Genomic DNA, 26233 nt, shown 5'->3' with positions numbered 1-26233 from the left:
CAAACTAAAGGGTGCTTCTAAAGACCCTTTCCAAAGTGAAGGGTGCTTCTTAAGACCCCTTCCAAAGTAAAGGTTGCTTCTAAAGACCCTTTCCAAAGTAAAGGTTGCTTCTAAAGAAAAGGGTGCTTCTGAAGACCCTTTCCAAAGTAAAGGGTAATTCTAAAAATACTTTCCAAAGTAAAGGGAGCTTCTAAAGACCCTTTCCAAAGTAAAGGATGTTTCTAAAAACCCTTTCCAAAGTAAAGGGTGCTTCTAAAGACCCTTTCCAAAGTAAAGCGTGCTTTTAGAGACCCTTTCCAAAGTAAAGGGCGCTTTTAAAACCCCTTTCCAAAGTAAAGGGTGCTTCTAAAGATCCTTTCCAAAGCAAAAGGTGCTTCTAAAGACCCTTTCCAAAGTAAATGGTGCTTCTAAAGACCCTTTCCAAAGTAAAGGGTGCTTCTAAAGACCCTTTCCAAAGTAAAGGGTGCTTTTAAAGACCCTTTCCAAAGTAAAGGGTGCTTCTAAAGACCCCTTCCAAAGTAAAGGGTGCTTCTAAAGACCCTTTCCAAAGTAAAGGGTGCTTTTAAAGACCCTTTCCAAAGTAAAAGGTGCTTTTAAAAAGATGTGCTTCTAAAAAGATGTGCTTCTAAAAACCCTTTCCAAAGTAAAGGGTGCTTCCAAAAACCCTTTCCAAAGTAAAGGGTGCTTCTAAAAACCCTTTCCAAAGTAAAGGGTGCTTCTAAAAACCCTTTCCAAAGGATAGGGGTGCCTCTAAGGACCCTTTCCTGTAATATTGTTCCCAATTTCTTTTTCCACCTTCAAAGTTCCTACATTTGTAGGCCTGACAATTGACGTTATAATTACATCCTACTACAAAAAACCAACGAATACATTTCACAATTATAAAGTTCGGCTGATTGCGTTCCTCTACCACTGGCAAAGAAGTTTTTGATGAGAACTTTGCAGTTGTCATTAAAAATTATGGCCAATTTAAAGATATTAAAACATTTTTGTTTAAGGGAATTTCCAAAAACCCAAACCTTTGTGTTTTCTAAATAATGATTTCAACTAAATGCCGATGTTTGTTCGGTAGGTGGCGGTGGCAGGTTACGGCTATAAAGAAGGTGCCAATGATTTACGATGTGTTATTTCAAAAAGTGAACACATTTGCGCAATCATTAAAAATCATCGAAAAGACGAACAACAAAAAAAACAGTCACTCCGCCAGTCAACCAGTGAAACAATAACATAAAGCAGCCTGACACTGGTTGGTACCAAAACAAAAACGTAAAACGGCGACTTAACACATGGGGAATTCAACTCTCACCTCAACAACAAAAACAACAAACAAAATTTTGCATATAACATTTTTTCATGGCAAAAACGTGTTAAACTAGGAGGATATTGAAAGAAAAGTTTTTTTTTATTTGTTGTTGTTGTTGCTTGGCAATCAAACACCCACACCTAAGAGAAACTTCCCTAAAAACAAACTCCACTTCTATGATGGAGGGGAAATACCCCAACAACAATTTAAAAACGTTTTAAATTTCTTTGAAATTTTAAATATTGTTTTGGAACTTCATGAGTCCATTAAGGAAAGGGGTAGTTTTCAAAAACCAAAATTTTACTTTATGAAGTTTGAAACAAACATTCTAAAAAGGAATTTTGTCAAATTGTATAACGGAATGTTAGTTGGTTGCATGCATGCCAATCTGTCGTTAATCGCTGCGGCTCTATAAATCATTTCATAAAACAAAAAAAGTTGTTTTGTTGTTGTTATTCTCATTGGTAGCATGTGGCGAGGAGTATGACATTGCCTTTCAGAGGTGAAGAAATCAATAAAGCACTTCTTCCCTACTCTAACTTTAAAGGTGTTACATTCATGGGGATTTCCTATCTTTCCGCCTCAAGTGAACGCAATTAAAGCGTTAAGCTTTAATAAAAAGAAGTAATCAAGGACTACCATGGATTTTCCTTAAATGTAGATGTTCCCAGCTGACTAAAATGTTTTTCTAAATAATTGTCGATATGATAATCGTATGATAATCAAAGTGTTTTTTGGCAATGAAACTGACTTCAAACTTCCAACCCATGGAACACCATGACAAATAATCATGACCTTATTTATCAATCAAAGAAAGTGACATTTAACACATGGCGCTGTCATTCTTTTGTTCCAACACGCTGACACATGCCGAAATCACACCAAAAGCCCCCACCAAAACAAAACTCAATCACGTGAGAATTAGGGTAATAAAAAAAAACAAAACAATAAAAACTCACCAGCACATCCACCCACATTCCACACTATAAATCAATTACAATCGATTTGAAAACTTACCAACATATGAATATTTCGATGCCGATAGACCACCATCAGGACCTTGAGCTCGCCTTAAACCAAATTCTAATAGGTTTACATGTTTACCGGCTACCATGCGATAACGTGCAGCATTTGTTGCCATTAAACTGTAAAGAAAAGGTAGAAACAAAAAACGAATAGTGAGAAAGATGAAGGATAACAAACATTGACAGCTCAATAACACAAACCTTGCATAGTTAACTAATGTCAATAACGTTGTTTCCAACAGCTGTACAATAATCAAAGGTCCTTCGATTTTAATAATCGGCACACGAGGAAATGCCACTGTACCTTCATCTATGGCATAGAGGGTAACATCTTTGGCCGTAAGATTTCCCAAATAATCGAAAAAATCATTTTCTGTTCCTTCGGGTAGGGTTTGCTTTAGGTATTCAATATCTGAAAGAAGGAAAGAAGGGAAAAACGTTGTCAATAGGAAGATGTTTTTCGTATGGAAAATTATTAATCATTATCATTCTTTTAGAAGACCCTAGGTCTTTTTATGGAAGATCAACAAGTCTTCTTATGGAACACCATCAAGTCTTTTAATAAAAGACCATTAACACTTCTTATAGATAATGTATTCTGTCTACATAAAGAAAATCGCTAGGTCATCTTTAGGTAGAAAAATAAGGCCTCTATTGTTTTCTTATATAAGAATATTAGGCCGCTTTATGGAAGACAACCTTTGTTTCAGAAATGGTCGACAGAAGCACTCTTTCTTTCATAAAGGGTCAGCGCTCTTTCTTCCAGCGTGTATCGACCTTTTCTGAAAGAGATGATGCTTCTATAGACCCTTCTATAGTAAATCTTTCTGAAAGAATGAAATTTTTTTAAAGAAAGGTTGCTTCTATAGACCCTTTCAGAAAGAAAGGGTGCTTCTATAGACCCTTTCAGAAAGAAAGGGTGCTTCTATAGACCCTTTCACAAAGAAACGGTGCTTCTATAGACCCTTTCACAAAGAAACGGTGCTTCTATAGACCCTTTCAGAAAGAAAGGGTGCTTCTATAGACCCTTTCAGAAAGAAAGGGTGCTTCTATAGACCCTTTCAGAAAGAAAGGGTGCTTCTATAGACCCTTTCAGAAAGAAAGGGTGCTTCTATAGACCCTTTTAGAAAGAAAGGGTGCTTCTATAGACCCTTTCAGAAAGAAAGGGTGCTTCTATAGACCCTTTCAGAAAGAAAGCGTGCTTCTATAGACCCTTTCAGAAAGAAAGGGTGCTTCTATAGACCCTTTCAGAAAGAAAGGGTGCTTCTATAGACCCTTTCCGAAAGAAAGGGTGCTTCTATAGACCCTTTCAGATAAAAAGGGTGCTTCTATAGACCCTTTCAGAAAGAAAGGGTGCTTCTATAGACCCTTTCAGAAAGAAAGGGTGCTTCTATAGACCCTTTCCGAAAGAAAGGGTGCTTCTATAGACCCTTTCAGATAAAAAGGGTGCTTCTATAGACCCTTTCACAAAGAAACGGTGCTTCTATAGACCCTTTCACAAAGAAACGGTGCTTCTATAGACCCTTTCAGAAAGAAAGGGTGCTTCTATAGACCCTTTCAGAAAGAAAGGGTGCTTCTATAGACCCTTTCAGAAAGAAAGGGTGCTTCTATAGACCCTTTCAGAAAGAAAGGGTGCTTCTATAGACCCTTTTAGAAAGAAAGGGTGCTTCTATAGACCCTTTCAGAAAGAAAGGGTGCTTCTATAGACCCTTTCAGAAAGAAAGCGTGCTTCTATAGACCCTTTCAGAAAGAAAGGGTGCTTCTATAGACCCTTTCAGAAAGAAAGGGTGCTTCTATAGACCCTTTCCGAAAGAAAGGGTGCTTCTATAGACCCTTTCAGATAAAAAGGGTGCTTCTATAGACCCTTTCAGAAAGAAAGGGTGCTTCTATAGACCCTTTCAGAAAGAAAGGGTGCTTCTATAGACCCTTTCCGAAAGAAAGGGTGCTTCTATAGACCCTTTCAGATAAAAAGGGTGCTTCTATAGACCCTTTCACAAAGAAACGGTGCTTCTATAGACCCTTTCACAAAGAAACGGTGCTTCTATAGACCCTTTCAGAAAGAAAGGGTGCTTCTATAGACCCTTTCAGAAAGAAAGGGTGCTTCTATAGACCCTTTCAGAAAGAAAGGGTGCTTCTATAGACCCTTTCAGAAAGAAAGGGTGCTTCTATAGACCCTTTTAGAAAGAAAGGGTGCTTCTATAGACCCTTTCAGAAAGAAAGGGTGCTTCTATAGACCCTTTCAGAAAGAAAGCGTGCTTCTATAGACCCTTTCAGAAAGAAAGCGTGCTTCTATAGACCCTTTCAGAAAGAAAGGGGGATTCTATAGAAAGAAAGGGTGCTTCTATAGACCCTTTCAGAAAGAAAGGGTGCTTCTATAGACCCTTTCAGAAAGAAAGGGTGCTTCTATAGACCCTTTCAGAAAGAAAGGGTGCTTCTATAGACCCTTTCAGAAAGAAAGGGTGCTTCTATAGACCCTTTCAGAAAGAAAGGGTGCTTCTATAGACCCTTTCCGAAAGAAAGGGTGCTTCTATAGACCCTTTCAGATAAAAAGGGTGCTTCTATAGACCCTTTCAGAAAGAAAGGGTGCTTCTATAGACCCTTTCAGATAGAAAGGGTGCTTCTAGAGACCCTTTCACAAAGAAAGGGTGCTTCTAGAGACCCTTTCACAAAGAAAGGGAGTTTCTATAGGCCCTTTATGAAAGAAAGGGTGCTACTATAGACCCTTTCCGAAAAAAGGGTGCTACTGTAGACCCTTTCAGAAAGAAAGGGTGCTTCTATAGACCCCTTTCAGAAAGAAAGAGTGCTTCTATAGAGCCTTTCAAAAAGAAAGGGTTCTTCTATAGACCCTTTCAGAAAGAAAGAGTTCTTCTATAGACCCTTTCAGAAAGAAAGGGTTCTTCTATAGACCCTTTCAGAAAGAAAGGGTGCTTCTATAGACCCTTTCAGAAAGAAAGGGTGCTTCTATAGACCATTTCAGAAAGAAAGGGTGCTTCTATAGACCCTTTCAGAAAGAAAGGGTGCTTCTATAGACCCTTTCAGAAAGAAAAGGTGCTTCTATAGACCCTTTCAGAAAGAAAGGGTGCTTCTATAGACTTTTTCAGAAAGAAAGGGTGCTTCTATAGACCCTTTCAGAAAGAAAGGGTGCTTCTATAGACCCTTTCGGAAAGAAAGGGTGCTTCTATAGACCCTTTCAGAAAGAAAGGGTGCTACTATAGACCCTTTCCGGAAGAAAGGGTGCTACTATAGACCCTTTCCGGAAGAAAGGGTGCTACTATAGACCCTTTCCGGAAGAAAGGGTGCTACTACAGACCCTTTCCGGAAGAAAGAGTGCTACTACAGATCCTTTCCGAAAGAAAGGGTGCTACTACAGATCCTTTCCGAAAGAAAGGGTGCTTCTATAGACTCTTTTTGAAAGAAAGTGTGCTTCTATAGACTCTTTTTCAAAGAAAGGGTGCTTCTATAGACTTTTTCCGAAAGAAAGGGTGCTACTATATACCCTTTCCGGAAGAAAGGGTGCTACTACAGACCCTTTCCGGAAGAAAGGGTGCTACTACAGACCCTTTCCGGAAGAAAGGGAGCTACTACAGACCTTTTCCGGAAGAAAGGGTGCTACTACAGACCCTTTCCGGAAGAAAGGGTGCCACTATAGACCTTTTCCGGAAGAAAGGGGTCTACTATAGACCCTTTCCGGAAGAAAGGGTGCTACTACAGACCCTTTCAGGAAGAAAGGGTGCTACTAAAAACCCTTTCCTTAGGAAAGGGTGCTACTAAAAACCCATTCTTTCGGAAAGGGTGCTACTAAAAACCCTTTCTTTCGGAAAGGGTGTTACTAAAAACCCTTTCTTTCGGAAAGGGTGCTACTAAAACCCTTTCTTTCGGAAAGGGTGCTACTAAAACCCTTTCTTTCGGAACGGGTGTTACTGAAAACCCTTTCCGAGAGAAAGGGTGCTACCACAGACCCTTTCCGGAAGAAAGGGTGCTCCTATAGACCCTTTCCGAAAGAAAGGGTGCTACTACAGTGCGCTACAATAGACCCTTTCCGAAAGAAAGGGTGCTACTACAGATCCTTTCCGAAAGAAAGGGTGCTTCTATAGACCCTTTCAGAAAGAAAGGGTGCTTCTATACACCCTTTCAGAAAGAAAGGGTGCTTCTATAGACCCTTTCAGAAAAAAAGGGTGCTTCCATAGACCCTTTCAGATAGAAAGAGTGCCCTTTCAGAAAGAAAGGGTGCTTCTATAGACCCTTTCAGAAAGAAAGGGTGCTTTTATAGACAATTTCAGAAAGAAAGAGTGCTTCTATAGACCCTGTCAGAAAGAAAGGGTGCTTCTATAGACCCTTTCAGAAAGAAAGGGTGCTTCTATAGACCCTTTCAGAAAGAAAGGGTGCTTTTATAGACAATTTCAGAAAGAAAGAGTGCTTCTATAGACCCTGTCAGAAAGAAAGGGTGCTTCTATAGACCCTTTCAGAAAGAAAGGGTGCTTCTATAGACCCTTTCAGAAAGAAAGGGTGCTTCTATAGACGCTTTCAGAAAGAAAGGGTACTTCTATAGACCCTTTCAGAAAGAAAGGGTGCTTCTATAGACCCTTTCAGAGAGAAAGGGTGCTTCTATAGACCCTTTCAGAAAGAAAGGGTGCTTCTATAGACCCTTTCAGAAAGAAATGGTGCTTCTATAGACCATTTCAGAAAGAAATGGTGCTTCTATAGACCATTTCAGAAAGAAAGGGTGCTTCTATAGACCCTTTCAGAAAGAAAGGGTGCTTCTATAGACCCTTTCAGAAAGAAAGTGTGCTACTGTAGACCTTTTCAGAAAGGAAGTGTGCTACTGTAGACCTTTTCCGAAAGAAAGGGTGCTACTAAAAACCCTTTCCGAAAGAAATTGTGCTTCTATAGACCCTTTCAGAAAGAAAGGGTGCTTCTATAGACCCTTTCAGAAAGAAAGTGTGCTACTGTAGACCTTTTCCGAAAGAAAGGGTGCTACTAAAAACCCTTTCCGAAAGAAATTGTGCTTCTATAGACCCTTTCAGAAAGAAAGGGTGCTTCTATAGACCCATTCCGAAAGAAAGGGTGCTTCTATAGACCCTTTCAGATAAAAAGGGTGCTTCTATAGACCCTTTCAGAAAGAAAGGGTGCTTCTATAGACCCTTTCAGATAGAAAGGGTGCTTCTAGAGACCCTTTCACAAAGAAAGGGTGCTTCTAGAGACCCTTTCACAAAGAAAGGGAGTTTCTATAGGCCCTTTATGAAAGAAAGGGTGCTACTATAGACCCTTTCCGAAAAAAGGGTGCTACTGTAGACCCTTTCAGAAAGAAAGGGTGCTTCTATAGACCCCTTTCAGAAAGAAAGAGTGCTTCTATAGACCCTTTCAAAAAGAAAGGGTTCTTCTATAGACCCTTTCAGAAAGAAAGGGTGCTTCTATAGACCCTTTCAGAAAGAAAGGGTGCTTCTATAGACCATTTCAGAAAGAAAGGGTGCTTCTATAGACCCTTTCAGAAAGAAAGGGTGCTTCTATAGACCCTTTCAGAAAGAGAAGGTGCTTCTATAGACCCTTTCAGAAAGAAAGGGTGCTTCTATAGACTTTTTCAGAAAGAAAGGGTGCTTCTATAGACCCTTTCAGAAAGAAAGGGTGCTTCTATAGACCCTTTCGGAAAGAAAGGGTGCTTCTATAGACCCTTTCCGGAAGAAAGGGTGCTACTATAGACCCTTTCCGGAAGAAAGGGTGCTACTACAGACCCTTTCCGGAAGAAAGGGTGCTACTACAGATCCTTTCCGAAAGAAAGGGTGCTACTACAGATCCTTTCCGAAAGAAAGGGTGCTTCTATAGACTCTTTTTGAAAGAAAGTGTGCTTCTATAGACTCTTTTTCAAAGAAAGGGTGCTTCTATAGACTCTTTCCGAAAGAAAGGGTGCTACTATATACCCTTTCCGGAAGAAAGGGTGCTACTACAGACCCTTTCCGGAAGAAAGGGTGCTACTACAGACCCTTTCCGGAAGAAAGGGACCTACTACAGACCTTTTCCGGAAGAAAGGGTGCTACTACAGACTTCCGGAAGAAAGGGTGCCACTATAGACCTTTTCCGGAAGAAAGGGGTCTACTATAGACCCTTTCCGGAAGAAAGGGTGCTACTACAGACCCTTTCAGGAAGAAAGGGTGCTTCTATAGACCCTTTCAGAAAGAAAGGGTGCTACTATAGACCCTTTCCGAAAGAAAGGGTGCTACTATAGACTCTTTCCGGAAGAAAGGGTGCTACTACAGACCCTTTCCGGAAGAAAGGGTGCTACTACAGACCCTTTCCGGAAGAAAGGGTGCCACTATAAACCTTTTCCGGAAGAAAGGGTGCTACTATAGACCCTTTCCGAAAGAAAGGGTGCTACTACAGACCCATTCCGGAAGAAAGGGTGCTACTAAAAACCCTTTCTTTCGGAAAGGGTGCTACTAAAACCCTTTCTTTCGGAACGGGTGTTACTAAAAACCCTTTCCGAGAGAAAGGGTGCTTCTATAGACCATTTCAGAAAGAAAGGGTGCTTCTATAGACCCTTTCAGAAAGAAAGGGTGCTTCTATAGACCCTTTCAGAAAGAAAGGGTGCTTCTATAGACTTTTTCAGAAAGAAAGGGTGCTTCTATAGACCCTTTCAGAAAGAAAGGGTGCTTCTATAGACCCTTTCGGAAAGAAAGGGTGCTTCTATAGACCCTTTCAGAAAGAAAGGGTGCTACTACAGACCCTTTCCGGAAGAAAGGGTGCTACTACAGACCCTTTCCGGAAGAAATGGAGCTACTACAGACCTTTTCCGGAAGAAAGGGTGCTATTACAGACCCTTTCCGGAAGAAAGGGTGGTACTACAGACCCTTTCCGGAAGAAAGGGTGCTACTACAGACCCTTTCCGGAAGAAAGGGTGCCACTATAGACCTTTTCCGGAAGAAAGGGTGCCACTATAGACCTTTTCCGTAAGAAAGGGTGCCACTATAGACCTTTTCCGGAAGAAAGGGGGTCTACTATAGACCCTTTCCGGAAGAAAGGGTGCTACTACAGACCCTTTCCGGAAGAAAGGGTGCTTCTATAGACCCTTGCAGAAAGAAAGGGTGCTTCTATAGACCATTTCAGAAAGAAAGGGTGCTTCTATAGACCCTTTCAGAAAGAAAGGGTGCTTCTATAGACCCTTTCAGAAAGAAAGAGTGCTTCTATAGACCCTTTCAGAAAGAAAAGGTGCTTCTATAGACCCTTTCAGAAAGAAAGGGTGTTTCTATAGATCCTTTCAGAAAGAAAGGGTGCTTCTATAGACCCTTTCAGAAAGAAAGGGTGCTTCTATAGACCCTTCCGGAAAGAAAGGGTGCTTCTATAGACCATTTCAGAAAGAAAGGGTGCTACTATAGACCCCTTCCGGAAGAAAGGGTGCTACTACAGACCCTTTCCGGAAGAAAGGGTGCTACTATAGACCCTTTCCGGAAGAAAGGGTGCTACTACAGACCCTTTCCGGAAGAAAGGGTGCTACTACAGATCCTTTCCGAAAGAAAGGGTGCTACTGCAGGTCTTTTCCGAAAGAAAGGGTGCTTCTATAGACTCTTTTTCAAAGAAAGGGTGCTTCTATAGACTCTTTCCGAAAGAAAGGGTGCTACTATATACCCTTTCCGGAAGAAAGGGTGCTACTACAGACCCTTTCCGGAAGAAAGGGTGCTACTACAGACCCTTTCCGGAAGAAAGGGTGCTACTACAGACCCTTTCCGGAAGAAATGGAGCTACTACAGACCTTTTCCGGAAGAAAGGGTGCTATTACAGACCCTTTCCGGAAGAAAGGGTGGTACTACAGACCCTTTCCGGAAGAAAGGGTGCTACTACAGACCCTTTCCGGAAGAAAGGGTGCCACTATAGACCTTTTCCGGAAGAAAGGGTGCCACTATAGACCTTTTCCGGAAGAAAGGGTGCCACTATAGACCTTTTCCGTAAGAAAGGGGGTCTACTATAGACCCTTTCCGGAAGAAAGGGTGCTACTACAGACCCTTTCCGGAAGAAAGGGTGCTTCTATAGACCCTTGCAGAAAGAAAGGGTGCTTCTATAGACCATTTCAGAAAGAAAGGGTGCTTCTATAGACCCTTTCAGAAAGAAAGGGTGCTTCTATAGACCCTTTCAGAAAGAAAGAGTGCTTCTATAGACCCTTTCAGAAAGAAAAGGTGCTTCTATAGACCCTTTCAGAAAGAAAGGGTGTTTCTATAGACCCTTTCAGAAAGAAAGGGTGCTTCTATAGACCCTTTCAGAAAGAAAGGGTGCTACTATAGACCCTTTCTGAAATAAAGGGTGCTACTATAGACCCTTTCTGAAATAAAGGGAGCTTCTACAGACTCTTTTTTGAAAGAAAGGGTGCTTCTATACACCCTTTCAGAAAGAAAGGGTGCTTCTATAGACCCTTTCAGAAAAAAAGGGTGCTTCTATAGACCCTTTCAGATAGAAAGAGTGCTTCTATAGACCCTTTCAGGAAGAAAGGTAGCTTCTATAGACCCTTTCAGAAAGAAAGGTTGCTTCTATAAACCCTTTCAAAAGAAAGAAAGGTTGCTTCTATAGACCTTTTCAAAAGAAAGAAAGGGTGCTTCTATAGACCCATTCAGAAAAAAAGGGTGCTTCTACAGACCCTTTCAGAAAGAAAGGGTGCTACTATAGACCCTTTCAGAAAGAAAGGGTGCTACTATAGACCCTTTCCGGAAGAAAGGGTGCTACTATAGACCCTTTCCGGAAGAAAGGGTGCTACTGCAGGTCATTTCCGAAAGAAAGGGTGCTTCTATAGACTCTTTCCGAAAGAAAGGGTGCTACTATATACCCTTTCCGAAAGAAAGGGTGCTACTACAGACCCTTTCCGGAAGAAATGGTGTTACTACAGACCCTTTCCGGAAGAAAGGGAGCTACTACAGACCTTTTCCGGAAGAAAGGGTGCTACTACAGACCCTTTCCGGAAGAAAGGGTGCTACTACAGACCCTTTCCGGAAGAAAGGGTGCTACTACAGACCCTTTCCGGAAGAAAGGGTGCTACTACAGACCCTTTCCGGAAGAAAGGGTGCCACTATAAACTTTTTCCGGAAGAAAGGGTGCTACTATAGACCCTTTCCGAAAGAAAGAGTGCTACTACAGACCCTTTCCGGAAGAAAGGGTGCTACTAAAAACCTTTCTTTCGGAAAGGATGCTACTAAAAACCCTTTCTTTCGGAAAGGGTGCTACTAAAAACCCTTTCTTTCGGAAAGGGTGTTACTAAAAACACTTTCTTTCGGAAAGGGTGTTACTAAAAACCCTTTCTTTCGGAAAGGGTGCTACTAAAACCCTTTCTTTCGGAACGGGTGTTACTAAAAACCCTTTCCGAGAGAAAGGGTGCTACCACAGACCCTTTCCGGAAGAAAGGGTGCTCCTATAGACCCTTTCCGAAAGAAAGGGTGCTACTACAGACCCTTTTCGAAAGAAAGGGTGCTACTACAGACCCTTTCCGAAAGGGTGCTACTATAGACCCTTTCCGAAAGGGTGCTGCTATAGACCCATTCCGAAAGGGTGCTACTGTAGACTCTTTCCGTAAAAAAGGGTGCTACTAGAAACCCTTTCCGTAAAAAAGGGTCCTATTGTAGAATCCTTCCGAAAGAAAGGGTGCTACTATAGATGCTTTCTTAAAGAATGACATTTTTCTGAAAGAAATAGACCCTTTCTGAAACAAAGGGTGTTACTATAGACTGATTCTGAAACAAAGGGTGCTACTATAGACTCTTTCTGAAGCAAAGGGTGCTACTGTAAATCCTTTCTGTTTTAATAGACCCTTTTTGAAAGAAAGGGTACTTCTACAGAACCTTTTTAAAGAAAGAAACCGTGTTGACCTCTTAAAAAGCAATAAAAAAATTGTGTTATTTCTTTTCGTCCTCTATATAGGATGAATATTGGCTTGCTATAAATCTTCAACTATTTACATAACTTCAAATCCAAAATTAATTTCAAAAATTCAAAATTCTTTCAATACTTACCACTATCGCTGTAGTGAAAACTGTCCAAAAATTTCAGACACTCATCCAGACCGGCAAAGATGGTAAATTCGCCGTGGAAGGGATTTGTACGAAAAAATAAATCAAACACAGCATGATCGTCGGTTTTTCCCGATTTCCAATATGCATAGGCCATTGTAATTTGATATAAATCTGAAATGGAACATAAGAAGAATGGTTATTTTTTAAAGTTTTTGCCTTTTTAGGGGCGAAGGCCATTATTTGTGAGATTTAATTAATTTAATTAATCGAGCTTTTTTATGACCTAAGGAGATTACATTGAAAAATTGATATCTAGCGAAGTCCTACACACACACATCAACCACTATGCGACGATCGTTTCGTTAGCTGGTTAGGCTAGCATCATCAGGCATATTAATGTGTTGTTGTTGCTAGACAATTTTCGCCATTTGGAGCTCCTATTTATACATCCAAGATTGCAAATTTTGCATTTGTGAAGTTCAAATTGCAGCTTTTTATTTCCAAAGACGACTCATTTGTCCCCCTTCTATTCCAGAAATCAATTTTTTCAATGTTACATTCATATTACAGTCGATAGCTTTTTTCCATCGTAGACTGTATATATGTCTTTCAAATCGAAAGATTTTTTAAGTGGATTGTGGTTTAGAACGCTAAGACGTCAGCAACATTGTCTGTTAGTTGGCGACGACCCAGGTTCGAATCCCAGCCGGGCTCAGCTGAATGTTTTTTTTTTTTTTTTTTTTTTTCATTTCAGTGGGTCATCCACGGAAAATATAATATCGCTGTAAACAGGACCACATCGAACAGCGTCTGTATACATTGTCGAAAGATCTTCGAACATACCCTATACTGCACTAAGACACAAATGCTGAACTCAACTGAAACTGAAGTTTGGACAAAATATGACGAATGCCCAATCGGTTGACTAGTATGGTGCAATAGGGGATTTTACGCCTTTCAGGCTGTTTTCTCAAGAAGTATGGATTTGCCCCCTTTAATGCACAATCGCGAAACTCTAACAAAAAACCTAAAAATGTAACATGAGCATCTTCATCTCAATAATGGTATATATGATATACATGGAACAAATCATAAAGGTCACAGCTACAACATTTTCTTTAGCACCATTTCGATAGGACTTCGTGAAAACCTAAAAAAACACCTAAAATGCCAATTTTGACCGCGATTTATTTAAAAATCACTTAAAATCACAATTTTTCTTGTTTCAGAATTCACAAAAACTTTCCCTGTGTAAGCGGTTTTAATTAAAAGTTAGTTAACGCGCACCCTTCATGACATTGTTTCATAAGGGGGCGATACAGTCGGTGTATTGTCCCAATTTGAACTTCTATATTTCAATAATGGTAAAACCTACGAAAATACCATAAAGGTAAATCTTGTAAAGAATTTTGATAGCTACAACATTTTCGCTAGTCCCATTCTGATAGGACTTCGCGATTCATTTAAAAAGCGCTTTGCCAACTTTTTTTTTTTTTTGATTTTTCTCATCTATGAACATTGTAGTTTCAGAATCTGCAAAAACTTCCCAGGTGCAAGCACCTTCCATTTAAATTTGTTTCAAAAGCACCGTGAGAAGCTGGTGTTCTCCGGCTGGGATGGGCTCCGAGTACGAAACTCACCCCACCCCTTTGAAGTAACTGCCTGTTCAAATGCCTCAGTGTGCATACTATCGCTCAGATCTAGTGGTTATCGTCTGTACCTTTTGACCACTCCATTTAGATCATGAAGAACTCTTTTGACGTGGCTGATGGGGAAAACCTATTCACAAGATTGTGGCAGGGATGCTCTCGGTAATAACACCTAAAACCCTGGTACCTTGTTTTGCTGATACACTCGTTAAATTTTCACCTCCACATGACTACTGGTGTCATGGTGAGACACCCTTTTGCAGTCCGCAGCGTTGTATTGTTGCGAATTTTAATATCCTTCCACTGACTCAGCAAAGATTACAACAGACTGGTCTATTGTTTTATAAGAGGTCAACAAAACGTCTTTGCCAGCATCCAAAACTGCTGCCGCCATACGAATTGAGGAATTTTTTCCTACTTCTGATCTTGTCACAAATAGCCGTGGGTAGTTAGTTAATAGCCGAAATCAGGACCTCATCGACCAATACCCAGCAAAATGTTCGATGCCAAAGAATCATGGGTGCACGTGATCTGGCATGTCATCTTTTTAGCATCTTCATGGATGATTTCGGATCTTTAACGACTTCGTTTGAACCAACGCAGAAGATTCCATGAAATCACGTCATCGCATGGAACCCCTTCCTTCAAATTTTGCTGGGTATGAACAGGGGCAATCTCATTTAAACCGTCTAGGTGGTGAACAGTGTACCAGTAGATTCAGCGGCAGATATTTTCAGAGACAAAGCTAAACAAAGTCAGTTATGTACATATTTAACCCAACACATTCGAGTATGTGATGGATGATAGGACCCAACGCCAAGATCGTACAATCATACGCATACATTTGTATCTCTATGACTTCTGCAGGGTATGGAATTTGAGAAAGATAGAAGTTAAACACATCCAGAGATATCACAGTGCCTTGGGGAATTCCCAGTTTCACTCTACGGGTCTTCTATTTCTTTTTTCTCCATTCCACCAACGACTGGTGGAGGGACTGGAGGAAGGTCTTCTCTATATTCTCGAACAGCTTGGCTTAATTGACAATATCGACTGCTTTAATAGGTCTAGAGCAGCGATGACCACAGAAATACAACCAAAGCGAAGACGTGTATGAACGTATGAGTGAAAAAAGCAACAACCACATTATATTTTTGTTTGTTTTCATTCATTTACACTGTACGTGAGAGAGAAGCAAAGGCAAAAACAACTCAGTGGGCGCCCTCACTATACGATCTAAGCAAAGAAGCTCGTCCCTGGTCTAGAGCCACCATGACTGTTCGGTCGTGCGGCCTTTTCTCGACTGTTATGTGTGGATATGGCGTGTAATGATGTTCATTTGTTGGAATCCATGCCGCTTTTCAGCAAGTTGGGAAACAGCTTTTCATAATGGGCAGGTGTAGTGTAGTAGCGAAGATTCTACGCTACTGGCGACAGGAGCATTCGCCTCTGCTTGCATCATTCCCTGGGTTCAGTAGAAAGACCACGCGGTCAACTTTTTTTCTGGTTTCTGGTACGTACAATAATGGGTGACTAAGGACAAATTGAGAACATCTGTCAAATACTAAACTCCGGCTTCATACAGTTGATTAAGCATTTAAATGGTGGTAGTATCTCGATTAATCGGCTAATAAAAATAATAAAAAAAACGCCCACCTCTCCGAATCTGACACGCAGTTGAAGTCAACAGCCATTCTATCACCTTTGTTTCTCGGATTTGAGAGGGATTTAACCGTTGCTCGCTTTCTTACTAATGCTCGCTTAACTCTCGGATCCTCAGGGTATCGTACGACGAATCCCATCACGATCATTTTCGCCTCTACTGGAAAATTTGATATAATTGCGGGTATTCGACCAGGACGAAGACGATGATAGGAATCTGGTCTGAGGCAAGGAAAATGACGGATAACTCTGGAAGGAAGTAACTAATTTGGTCAATACTTAACACATCGTGAAATTTCTACCAGACTTAGATGAGGTTCCAATATGGACTCAATTGGTCCATATCTTCGGTACCTCCCACACAACATTTCGGAAAAGTTCAGTTTAGGACCTGTTCACGAATCGCTTTGATTTTTGTTGCAGTAACTTCTATTCACTGTTCTTTATACGACAGTACAAGCTTCATCAGGGGCAAGTCCATCCTTCCTGAGAAAATAGCCAGAAAGTTACGAAAAAGCCCCTATGATACCGTGTGTAGTGGTTGGAGCGCAAGATAACTCTTGAACGAATCTGCCGATGGGTCTAAAATTTGGCCTTCGTTATATTTTGTCCAAACTTAGTTAAAGTTCGAAGATAAGCCATATCAGTCTACTCCTTCAGGTACCTCCCCCCAAGAGTGCAAAAATGTTCGGAAAAGTTCTGCGCATGATAACTCTTGATGGTAGTGACCGCTTTGGTCCATGTTTTACCCATCCCAGTATGTCTACCAAATATATATCAGGTTCAAATATAGAATACATTTGTCCACTCCTTCGGGTGCCTCCCAAACAATATTTTGGATAAGTTCACTTTAAGGACAGCTATGGAATCAATTTGATTTTTGTTGAAGCAACTTTCATTCAAAGCCTCAGTTACGACGGTAAAAGTTTTCTCAGGGGCAAGTCCATACTTCTTGAGAAAACAACCCTAAAAGTGTAAAAAACCTCTATGGCACCATGTAGTGGCTGGAGAGCACGACAACTCCCGAACCAAATACTGAATTGATCCACACTTTGCATATCGTAATATTTATTGGAATATTAGATGAAATTCAAAGGAGGTGCTTGTAGGTCCACTCCTTCCGGTACCTCCCGCACAAAAATCGATAATATTAGCTAAAATAGTACATGCGATATTTGTCGGTTCATACGCTTAAAATTGTCAAAACCCCGTAAATATACACGTTTTTGAAAAAAGTGTTTCAATTCACAAAGGCTGAGGGTATACCTCTATCGGCAAAGCCGACTGATCCGTTTTTACTTGTTTTTATTCTACTTTTGTTACAACTGAGTAGATATGTTCTCTATTTTCATCACAAAACCACAAAGTATTAAGAGGAGACCATGTCTAGTTACATTGGTTTAGAGTATCAACCTCTACTCCTATAGCCGTTTATTGCAGATTCTTTGTTTCAAAACAAACAAAAAAACATTGCCTTGTTCTGCAATGTATTTTACAGTTTTGACAACAATGCAAATTTTATTGCGATAATAAGCTTTTGCCCCAGTTTCTGGTCATAATTGTGCAATAAAAACAATTATATGTTTCGTTTTATTATTTTTACATATGAGATACCGTTATCTCAATGTCATTAAAACAATAACAATGAGTTATTTTTATACATATTGGACGGCCCATATAAAATTCCATTTTTATCAAAGTAAAATACATAAGTTTTAATAGAGTATCATTGCAGTCTCCTAAATTCAGGACATCTAATACACATGGCCTAGCAAACATCGCCTAAGTGGCAACAACGACCTGATTCATCTTCGCCAAATTATATGAGACATCGTTTTATCGTTGAATCCGTGCCTTAGCACACCACTTGCAGAAAAGTTTTACATGGCTGAGAAATACTCGGGATATGTCGGCTACATCACGCTCACGGGCATTTTTTTATTATTTATTAGTGAGAGTAATTTCGCAATTTCGCTTTTATTACAATTTCATGTGAGAAACAAAAGTAATTGAAATGCATTGGCATGGCTCATGTGAGGCGCTATTAAGATCTCAATGCGGAAGTATATCTAATGTAAATTAAGGTGGGGGTTGGGTGTGTGGTTATTATTTAACCCCGTTCACTTTACGTGGAACTTATCTGACGTGCACAGGCATTAAATAATTATAAGAATTTGTTATAACACATTTCAATTGACAGTGCGGGACGATTGATGAGCGGTGAAGTGCGTGCGATAACATTCTTGAGTACTCCGAGATGTTGATAGCTAACAAACAATGTTGTCGGTCGAATATAACTTACAACGTAATTATAAAGTAAATAAGATATCATCGTAGATTCTTATGTAAGTTTTTTCAGGTCGCAATCATACCACAAGCAACTTGAGTGGTAAGGAGGAAATCGCGATATACACCTTTACATTTGGTAAATCCCCTGGACCAGATGTTATGATATCTGCAATGCAGACAGACATATTGATTCCACGAGAATATTTTTCAGAGCTTGTCTGTGCTTGTCATACATACCGAAAGTAGGGCAGTCAAGTCAATTAGAGCTCTAGAAAGGTTGTTGGACTTTGAAATCAGAGTCAAGCTTTCAAATACCTTTACAAGTTATGTCCAACATGTCTAAATAGGTAGAAACAGTACTGAATGAGATTGACAGTTTTATCGTGACGACGTGTTTTCACTTTGGAGCTGGGGTAGGTTCAGCGGGGGGCCAGGGTCGTCACAAGAAATTAAATTTGATTTGGGGACATGAAGGAGAGAAGCTCAATCTTTTTCATAAAACGTTATAAACAATTTGTTTAATAAAAACTCTTATCACTACACATAAAACATAATCCAATTCTCAGGACAATACACGACGACGAAGTATTTGTGGGAATTGTATTGAAATGCCAGGATCAGGAAGATCGATGAGGAATACGGGGTTGAACGTTGGATGACTGGTAGTTATAGTGGCAGCGGCTTGACAATGCGGCGGCCCGATGAATATCGACGAATAATGGTGGCAGCGGCTTGATAAGATGGCGGCCCGATGAGTATGCACGTTCAGTCTAGTATTCCGTCCGCACAGCTAGAGAATAGTGAATATTGTCATACACTCACCCGTCGCCGTAGTACAGTAGCGTCAACACAGCTAGAGAATAGTGTATATCGCTATACACCCACTCGTTGTTCAGTCGCGTCAACACAGCTAGAGAATAGTGTATATCGCTATACACCCACCCGTCGCCGTAGTACAGTAGCGTCAACACAGCTAGAGAATAGTGCATATCGCTATACACTCACCCGTCGCCGTAGTACAGTAGCGTCAACACAGCTAGAGAATAGTGTATATCGCTATACACCCACTCGTTGTTCAGTCGCGTCAACACAGCTAGAGAATAGTGTATATCGCTATACACCCACCCGTCGCCGTAGTACAGTAGCGTCAACACAGCTAGAGAATAGTGCATATCGCTATACACCCACCCGTCGCCGTGGTTCAGTCGCGTCGCACAGATGGAGAATAGTGTGTATTGCTACACACCCACCCGTCGCCGTTGTTCAGTAGCGTCGCACAGCTAGAGAATAGTGTGTATTGCTACACACCCACCCGTCGCCGTGGTTCAGTTCCCACTATGAGCCAAGGAATATTGTTTAGAATACTTCGACTCAATTCAACCAAGGTTGCGCACCGTTTCTTCTAACCAACCACCTTAACTCGACAATCGTCAACAAACGACTGTCACGAGTATGTGAAAGTCACCTCCTTTTATACGATATCGCCAGGTCAACTGTCAATCGACGACGATCACTTGAACTGTCACCACATGCCAGGAACATGCAAACATCACTCCAGTACCACTATGTACCGCTAGGGGCTCTGCTTAATTTACATGCGTATTTAATTTATACTTCTACCACTAGGAGTTTTGTTGTGACCGTTAAACTTGAATGCAAATAAATCATTCATATACGAAAACATGATAATTTAAGATTCATGATAATTTTATGCAATGGATAATACGATGAATAGAGTAAATTATGATGAAGATTAAATAAAGAACCCCACGAATTAAACCATCGCATATGCTGATGATATAGTTATCATGATTAGGAGAAAGTTCCACAAGCTCTGTCGGAACTTATGCAAGGAGATCTAGTGAAACTATCGAAATGGACACACAACAACGGTCTTGGGATGAACCCATCAAATACCGTGCTAGTTCCTTTAAGAAACACGAGCAAAATGAAACCATTCCCCTTACCAATTGTAACGTGACCGTTTCATACAATTCTTACAACTCATTCGATCCGCATTGATATCCATTCCACCTTAATATTTCCATTATATCAAACTTACCCCATACTCAATAGTGGCCTATCATCCATAGTATAGCATATGTTGGGTTCAGTGCAGTCAACAACAATTCCATTCAATAATAATTCACATCGTGCAACCACCCGAATATGTATTCTGGTTTCATTCACCCAAATGGTCGATCACCAGCCGACAAAGTACGACAAGTCGTGTGGTTCGTCCGCAGTTTCGTTACTCGTTAGCTACGATTCGAACACGCTCCTAGCAAGCTCCAAGTCTCTTAGCAAGCTCCAGTCTCTTAGCAAGCTCAAGCTCTTGGCAAGCTCCAAGCCTCTTGGCAGGCTCCAAGTCTATTAGCAAGCTCCAGATTCTTAGCAAGCTCCAAGCTCTTAGCAATCTCCAAGCTCTAGCAAGCTCCAAGCTCTTAGTAAGCTCCAAGCTCTTAGCAAGCTCCAAGCTCTAGCAAGCTCAACGCTCATAGCCAGCTCAACGCTTATAGCCAGCTCAACGCTTATAGCCAGCTCAACGCTCATAGCCAGCTCCTAAATATTAAACGACCTCTTTCCCCCACAGCAACCCGAGCCGATTCACACATCCGACGACTGCCGACAACAACCCGAATACGACAGAACCGAGCCGCATACCCGACGATTGCTAACGAACCGACAGCAACCCGAACACCACAGAGCCGAGCCACATACCCAACGAGCCGACAGCAACCGGAATGCCACAAAGCCGAGCCACATTCCCGACGATTGTCAATGAGCCGACATTAATCCGAATACTACAGAGCCAAGCAACACACACGACGATTGTCAACGAGCTGACTACAATCCGAACATCACAGAGCCCAGCCATACACCCGACGACTGCCCAGTTGACAGTCACCCGAATACATTGATGTCCAAACTAAATGAGAGAGAATTGTTGGGAGAGTAATGTCCCTTTGTTAAACAACGGCTGAATGGCTCTCATTTGGATTTGTTATTCTCTGTTGTTACGACAACGTACAGGCATGTACATCAACGCCCGAATAGCCGACAGCATCCGAATATATCAGAGCCGACGCAAACATACACGATTGACATCGAGTCGACAACAACAACCCGGCTACCATCGAGCTTATCTCATCCATATTCCTCACACATATTGTTCGCATATCCAACATAATGAAAATGTAAACACTCGTGTTTTTACTTAAGGTTTGTGGGTCCTTAGGTTAACCCTGGCAGTCGCTGAGCTTACCTTAGCCCAAGACAAAATCAGTCGTTATACAATGTTGGATGGTGTCAGCCTAAAACTATATTAGAAGCGAATATCAAGGTCTAATACGGGTTTTCATGGGCAAAAGCAGGTGGCTGAGACCACAACTTAACCGGTTCTTTGTATCCGATTGATCCGGAACCACACAACACCCTTGTCCCGGCAAGCGACTGCTCTGGATTCGGAGGAGGAAAAATGGAATGTCAACAGGGTGGAATGTTGGGTACCACCGTGGTGCAATGGTATGCACAACCCCCTTGCACTCAGAAGGTCTGCGGTTCGATTCCTTCCCAGGCCAGGCAACATCAAATTTCCAACGGTGGCAAAATACCCCTCAGTAATGTTGGCTACATTTCCTGAGTATTTCAAGTCGTGTAAAACTTCTCTACAAGTGGTGTCGTAAGACACGCCGTTCGGACTTGGCGATAAACAGTAGGTCCCATATCATTGAATCGGGGTGCACTCATTGATATGAGCGAAGTCTCCAGGGTGGTCGGTGATCAGAAGTTAAAGAAGTGGCTAAATCCACTGAAGAGTTGCAACATTGGACCCGGAATAAGTAAATTGTGTGACTTTACCCACTCTCGAAACCTGGCATGAAAGAAGATAGGACGTCACGTTTAGCGACATCACGCTGACTGATTCCCTGATGAAATCTCCACGATAATGCCGAAACATGCATGAGCCGGGAATTGAATATATTAGTCGAGATCTAACCAGAGCAAGCCGTGCGATAGGGCAGTGTTGGTGGCGCTCCACGCTGTTTGACAACATTGATCCGGCCAAGTTTGAAAAGTAATCAATTATATGTGCGGACGTCAGTCGTACGTGGAATTAGGGACCAGATGTACAAGCACCGTATAATGAAACAGGAAGGTGGTGTTATACCTCCGGAACAGTTTAACCTCTACCTCTCCTGTATTCCACCCTATCATTCCCTAATGTCACTTGAAAAAGGCTGAACTCGTATTTGACTGATCTTACTACTTTTTCCATGCGAGGATTATGAAAATATCCACCGCTAAAACTACGTCCACTAAGCCGAATGGAATGGTCGACGGAGGCAGAATTCCGACCACTAACTATCGGAAATGTTTAACATCTACCTCTCCTATATTCCACCCTATCATTCCCTAATGTCACTTATGAAAGGCTGAACTCGTATTTGACTGATCTTACTACCTTTTCCATGCGAGGAATATGTAAATGTTCACAGCTAAAACTACTTCCACTGAGCCGAATGGAATGGTCGACGGATGCAGAATTCCGACCACTAACTATCGCAAGATGTGCATGTCACAGCTATCTGCATTATGATGTTAAGTAGGAACAAGGTCCACAAGTCCATAGCCGGTAGCATTAGGGGATCGGATAAAGAAACCTTATTAACTACATACAATGCGATAAGTCGGTCTGTTGCAAGCTACGCGCGGCGTCATTGTGTTTTGCCGACGTAAGAGATACGCCATGAAAGTACTTGCAAACACAGGCATGTCAGAAAAGATATTCATGATCTAGAGGTAAGTCCAAAGGTACGTAAGAGAACCTCTAGATCAACAGCTTTATCGGGCATGTTTTAGAGATATTTATACTGATGCATTCGCCGAGGCTACAAGAACTTATGGAATGAATACCGTCTCCGTTGGTCACCCACTATTCGTTGTAGCAGCGGATCAACAAGAGCTTCCCGAACAAGAGAGAGTTGTTTTGGCGCGACTAAGATCGGGTTGGCTTTACCGCCTCAATTCTTACTGGCGTACAAGAAGGACTAGCCAGTACATGAGGTTGTTGCACAGGTTTAGGTTTTGCTTTGGCGGGCTTTCTTTCGGTGGCTTTCCATAAAGTAGACCTTCCATCCATTTCTATCGTACTTAGTTCTGGTTAAACGGATTTCGCACATAGGTGTGGGTTCCGTGAGGAAAACTTATAGCAGTGGAACACCGCAAGGGTAATGCTCTAACTCCTACTATGGATTCTGTTCCTTAGCGCATATCAGAAAGTTTATGGTCCCTTTCTGAAAGAGAGGGAGCTCCTATAGACCATTTCTGAATGAAAGGGGGCTTCTATAGACCCTTTCTGAAAGAGAGGCTGCTTCTATAGACCATTTCTGAAAGAGAGAGGCTGTTTTTTTAAGATCCCCTTAAAGTCCAAAGTTCGCTCCCCACCCCCCATAGCTTTTTGTATCAAGTACTTCGCTATCTAGAATACCTGGACTTTAGAAAGAACACCGAACACCGAATATTCTCTGGGCGATAACGAAATCTTGAATGAATGGATTGTTTCAATTAGCAAATGATTTAATCGTTATAAATAAATGTCACCGCTTATCAAAATGTTTACCGAACGACAAGAGGTCTCTCACCTATGCTCTTCATATTGCTGTTGTTGTTGTTAATATCAATATTATTGCACTTTGTGTTATGTTTTTATCTCAAGTATCCTACAGGGTAAACAATTACAGATTGTGTATGTCGTTCGAAAAAAAATTTCTTATCGTCAACAACAACATTATTTGTTTAATGACTTTTCAAAAAAGAGCAAAACAAACAACAAACACTTTACCAACAATAAAAATAGATGAACTATTAATTCAAAAATAAAACAGAATTTGCCGCCAAAAAATAATGGAAAGTGAAAACAATTCTAAATTGGTTGGTGCGATGGATGATAAGGTGGTTTCGGGCAAAGAGAACAAACATTGTCTGACCGCCTTTCAGAAGAAGGCGAAAAAAAAACAACGGCCACCACGCAAAAGTAAATAAACAAATCAACATAAGAGGTAAATAGCCGATTGTGGTGCAATGAAAGTTGCAACGAAATATATAGCAGAGGGTGCTTCTATAGATCCTTTCTGAAATAATGGGTGTTTCTATAGACACTTTCCGAAAGAAAGGGTGCTTCTGTAGACACTTTCTGAAAGAATGCGTGCTTCTATAGATCCTTTCTGCTGTGAGGGATGCTTTTATAGACCCCTTCGGCAACAAAGGGTGCTTTAGTATACCCTTTCTGCAATAAAGGTTGCTTCTATAGGCCCTTTCCGAAATAAAGGGTGCTCATATAGTTCTTTCGGACCCTATAGACTCTTTCTGAAAGAAACGGTGCTTCTTTAGACCCATCCTGAAAATAATTTGCTTCTATGGACCCTTTCTGAAAGAAAAGGTGCTCCTATAGACCCTTTTTGAAAGAAAGGGTGCTTTTTGAATGCAGGGATGCTTCTATAGACCCTTTCTGAAAGAAAGTGTGCTTCTATAGACCCTTTCGAAAGAAAATGTGCTTCTATGATCCATTCTGAAAGAAAGGGTGCTTCTATATATATAGGCCACTATAGGCCATTTCGTAAATAAAGGGTGCTGCTATGGACCCTTTCTGAAAGAAAAGGTGCTTCTATAGACCCTTCCTGTAAGAATGGGTGCTTCTATGGACTCTTTTTGAAAGGAAGGGTGCTTCTATAGAACCTTTCTGCTATAAGGGATGCTTCTATAGAACCTTTCTGCTATAAGGGATGCTTTTATAGACCCCTTCGGCAACAAAGGGTGCTTCAGAATACCCTCTCTGCAATAAAGGTTGCCTCTACAGACCCTTTCTGAAATAATGGGTGCTCCTTTAGACCCTTTCGGAAATAAAGGGTGCTGCTATAGACAGACCCTTTCTAAAAGAGACGGGGCTTCTATATACCCTTTCTGTAGACCCTTTCAGAAAGAAAAAAAGGTGCTTCTATAGACCATTTTGGAAAGAAAACGAGCTTCTATGAAAGATGCTTCTATAGACCCCTCTTGAAAGAAAAGGTGCTTCCATAGACCTTCCTGAAAGTAAGGGTGCTTCTTTAGACCCTTCCTGAAAGAAAAGGTGCTTCTATAGACCCTTCCAGAAAGAAAGGGTACTTCTATAGACCCTTCCAGAAAGAAAGGGTGTTTTTATCGACCCTTCCTGAGAGAAAAGGTGCTTCTATGGACCCTTCCTGAAGGAAAGGGTGATTCTATAGATCCTTCTCGAAAGAAAAGGTGCTTCTATAGACCCTTCCTGAAAGAAAGGGTGCTTCTATAGAACCTTAACCTTTTGAAAGAAAAGGTGCTTATATGGACCCTGGTTAAAAGAAAAGGTGCTTCTATAGACCCTTCCTGTAAAAAAATGTGCTTCTATAGACCCTTAATGAAAGAAACGGTCCATCTATGGGTCCTTTCTGAAAGAAAAAGTGATTATATAGACCAGTCTGGAAAGAAAAAGTGATTATATAGACCAGTCTGGAAAGAAAAAGTGCTTCTGTGGACCCGTCCTGAAAGAAAATATTCTTTTATTGACCCTTCCTGAAAGAAAAGGTGCTTCTATAGATCCTTTATGAAAGAAAAGGTGCGTCTATGGACCCTTCCTGAAAGAAAATGTGCTTCTATGGACCCTTTCTGAAATAAAAGGTGCTTCTATAGACCCTTCCTGAAAGAAAAGGGTGCTTCTGCTTCTAAGGATATTCTATGCTTCTAAGGATATTTTCTGAAAGAAAAAGGGAGCTTCTATGCTTCTAAGGATCTTTTCTGAAACATAGCGCCCTTCCTTTCGGCTATAGACCCTTTCTGAAATAAAAGTTTGGGTTATAGACACTTCCTAAAAGAAAGGCTGTGGAGTGTCGACCCTCCTAAAAATATGGTGCTTCTATAGACCCTTTCTGAAAGAAAGGACGTATCAATAGAACCTTTCAAAAAAAGGGTGCTTCCATGTAACATTTCTAAAAGAAGGGTGCTTCTATAGACCCTTCCTGAAAGAAAAGGTGCTTCTATAGACTCTTCCTGAAAGAAAAGATGCTTCTATAGACTCTTCCTGAAAGAAAATGTGCTTCTATGGACCCTTTCTGAAATAAAAGGTGCTTCTATAGACCCTTCCTGAAAGAAAAGAGTGCTTCTGCTTCTAAGGATATTTTCTGAAAGAAAAGGGTGCTTCTATACTTCTAAGGATCTTTTCTGAAAGAAAGCACCCTTCCTTTCGGCTATAGACCTTTTCTGAAATAAAAGTTGGGGTTATAGACACTTCCTAAAAGAAAGGCTGTGGTGTGT

The 26233-nt window shown here is 41.1% G+C and overlaps 1 protein-coding gene across 19 annotated transcripts in view; it reads right to left on the bottom strand.

Moving 5' to 3' along the window:
* The window catches only part of Naprt (nicotinate phosphoribosyltransferase), a 97910-nt gene that overhangs the window by 29481 nt on the left and 42196 nt on the right, over positions 1–26233 (bottom strand). For all 19 annotated transcript variants that reach the window (XM_073965698.1, XM_073965692.1, XM_073965705.1 and 16 more), the window contains exons 3-5: positions 12309–12479; positions 2530–2740; positions 2321–2448 (exon numbers count right to left, since the gene is read on the bottom strand). In XM_073965698.1, coding sequence (XP_073821799.1) covers positions 2321–2448; positions 2530–2740; positions 12309–12479 — 510 coding nt within the window. The remainder of the gene's footprint in view (positions 1–2320; positions 2449–2529; positions 2741–12308; positions 12480–26233) is intronic.

Source organism: Musca autumnalis, unplaced genomic scaffold (assembly GCF_047663935.1).
Source record: "Musca autumnalis isolate F117 unplaced genomic scaffold, ASM4766393v1 scaffold_2, whole genome shotgun sequence".
NCBI classification, from domain to species: Eukaryota; Metazoa; Arthropoda; class Insecta; order Diptera; family Muscidae; genus Musca; species Musca autumnalis.
The sequence above is the reverse complement of the archived record's forward strand: the minus strand, read 5'-3'. Positions and strand labels throughout refer to the sequence as shown.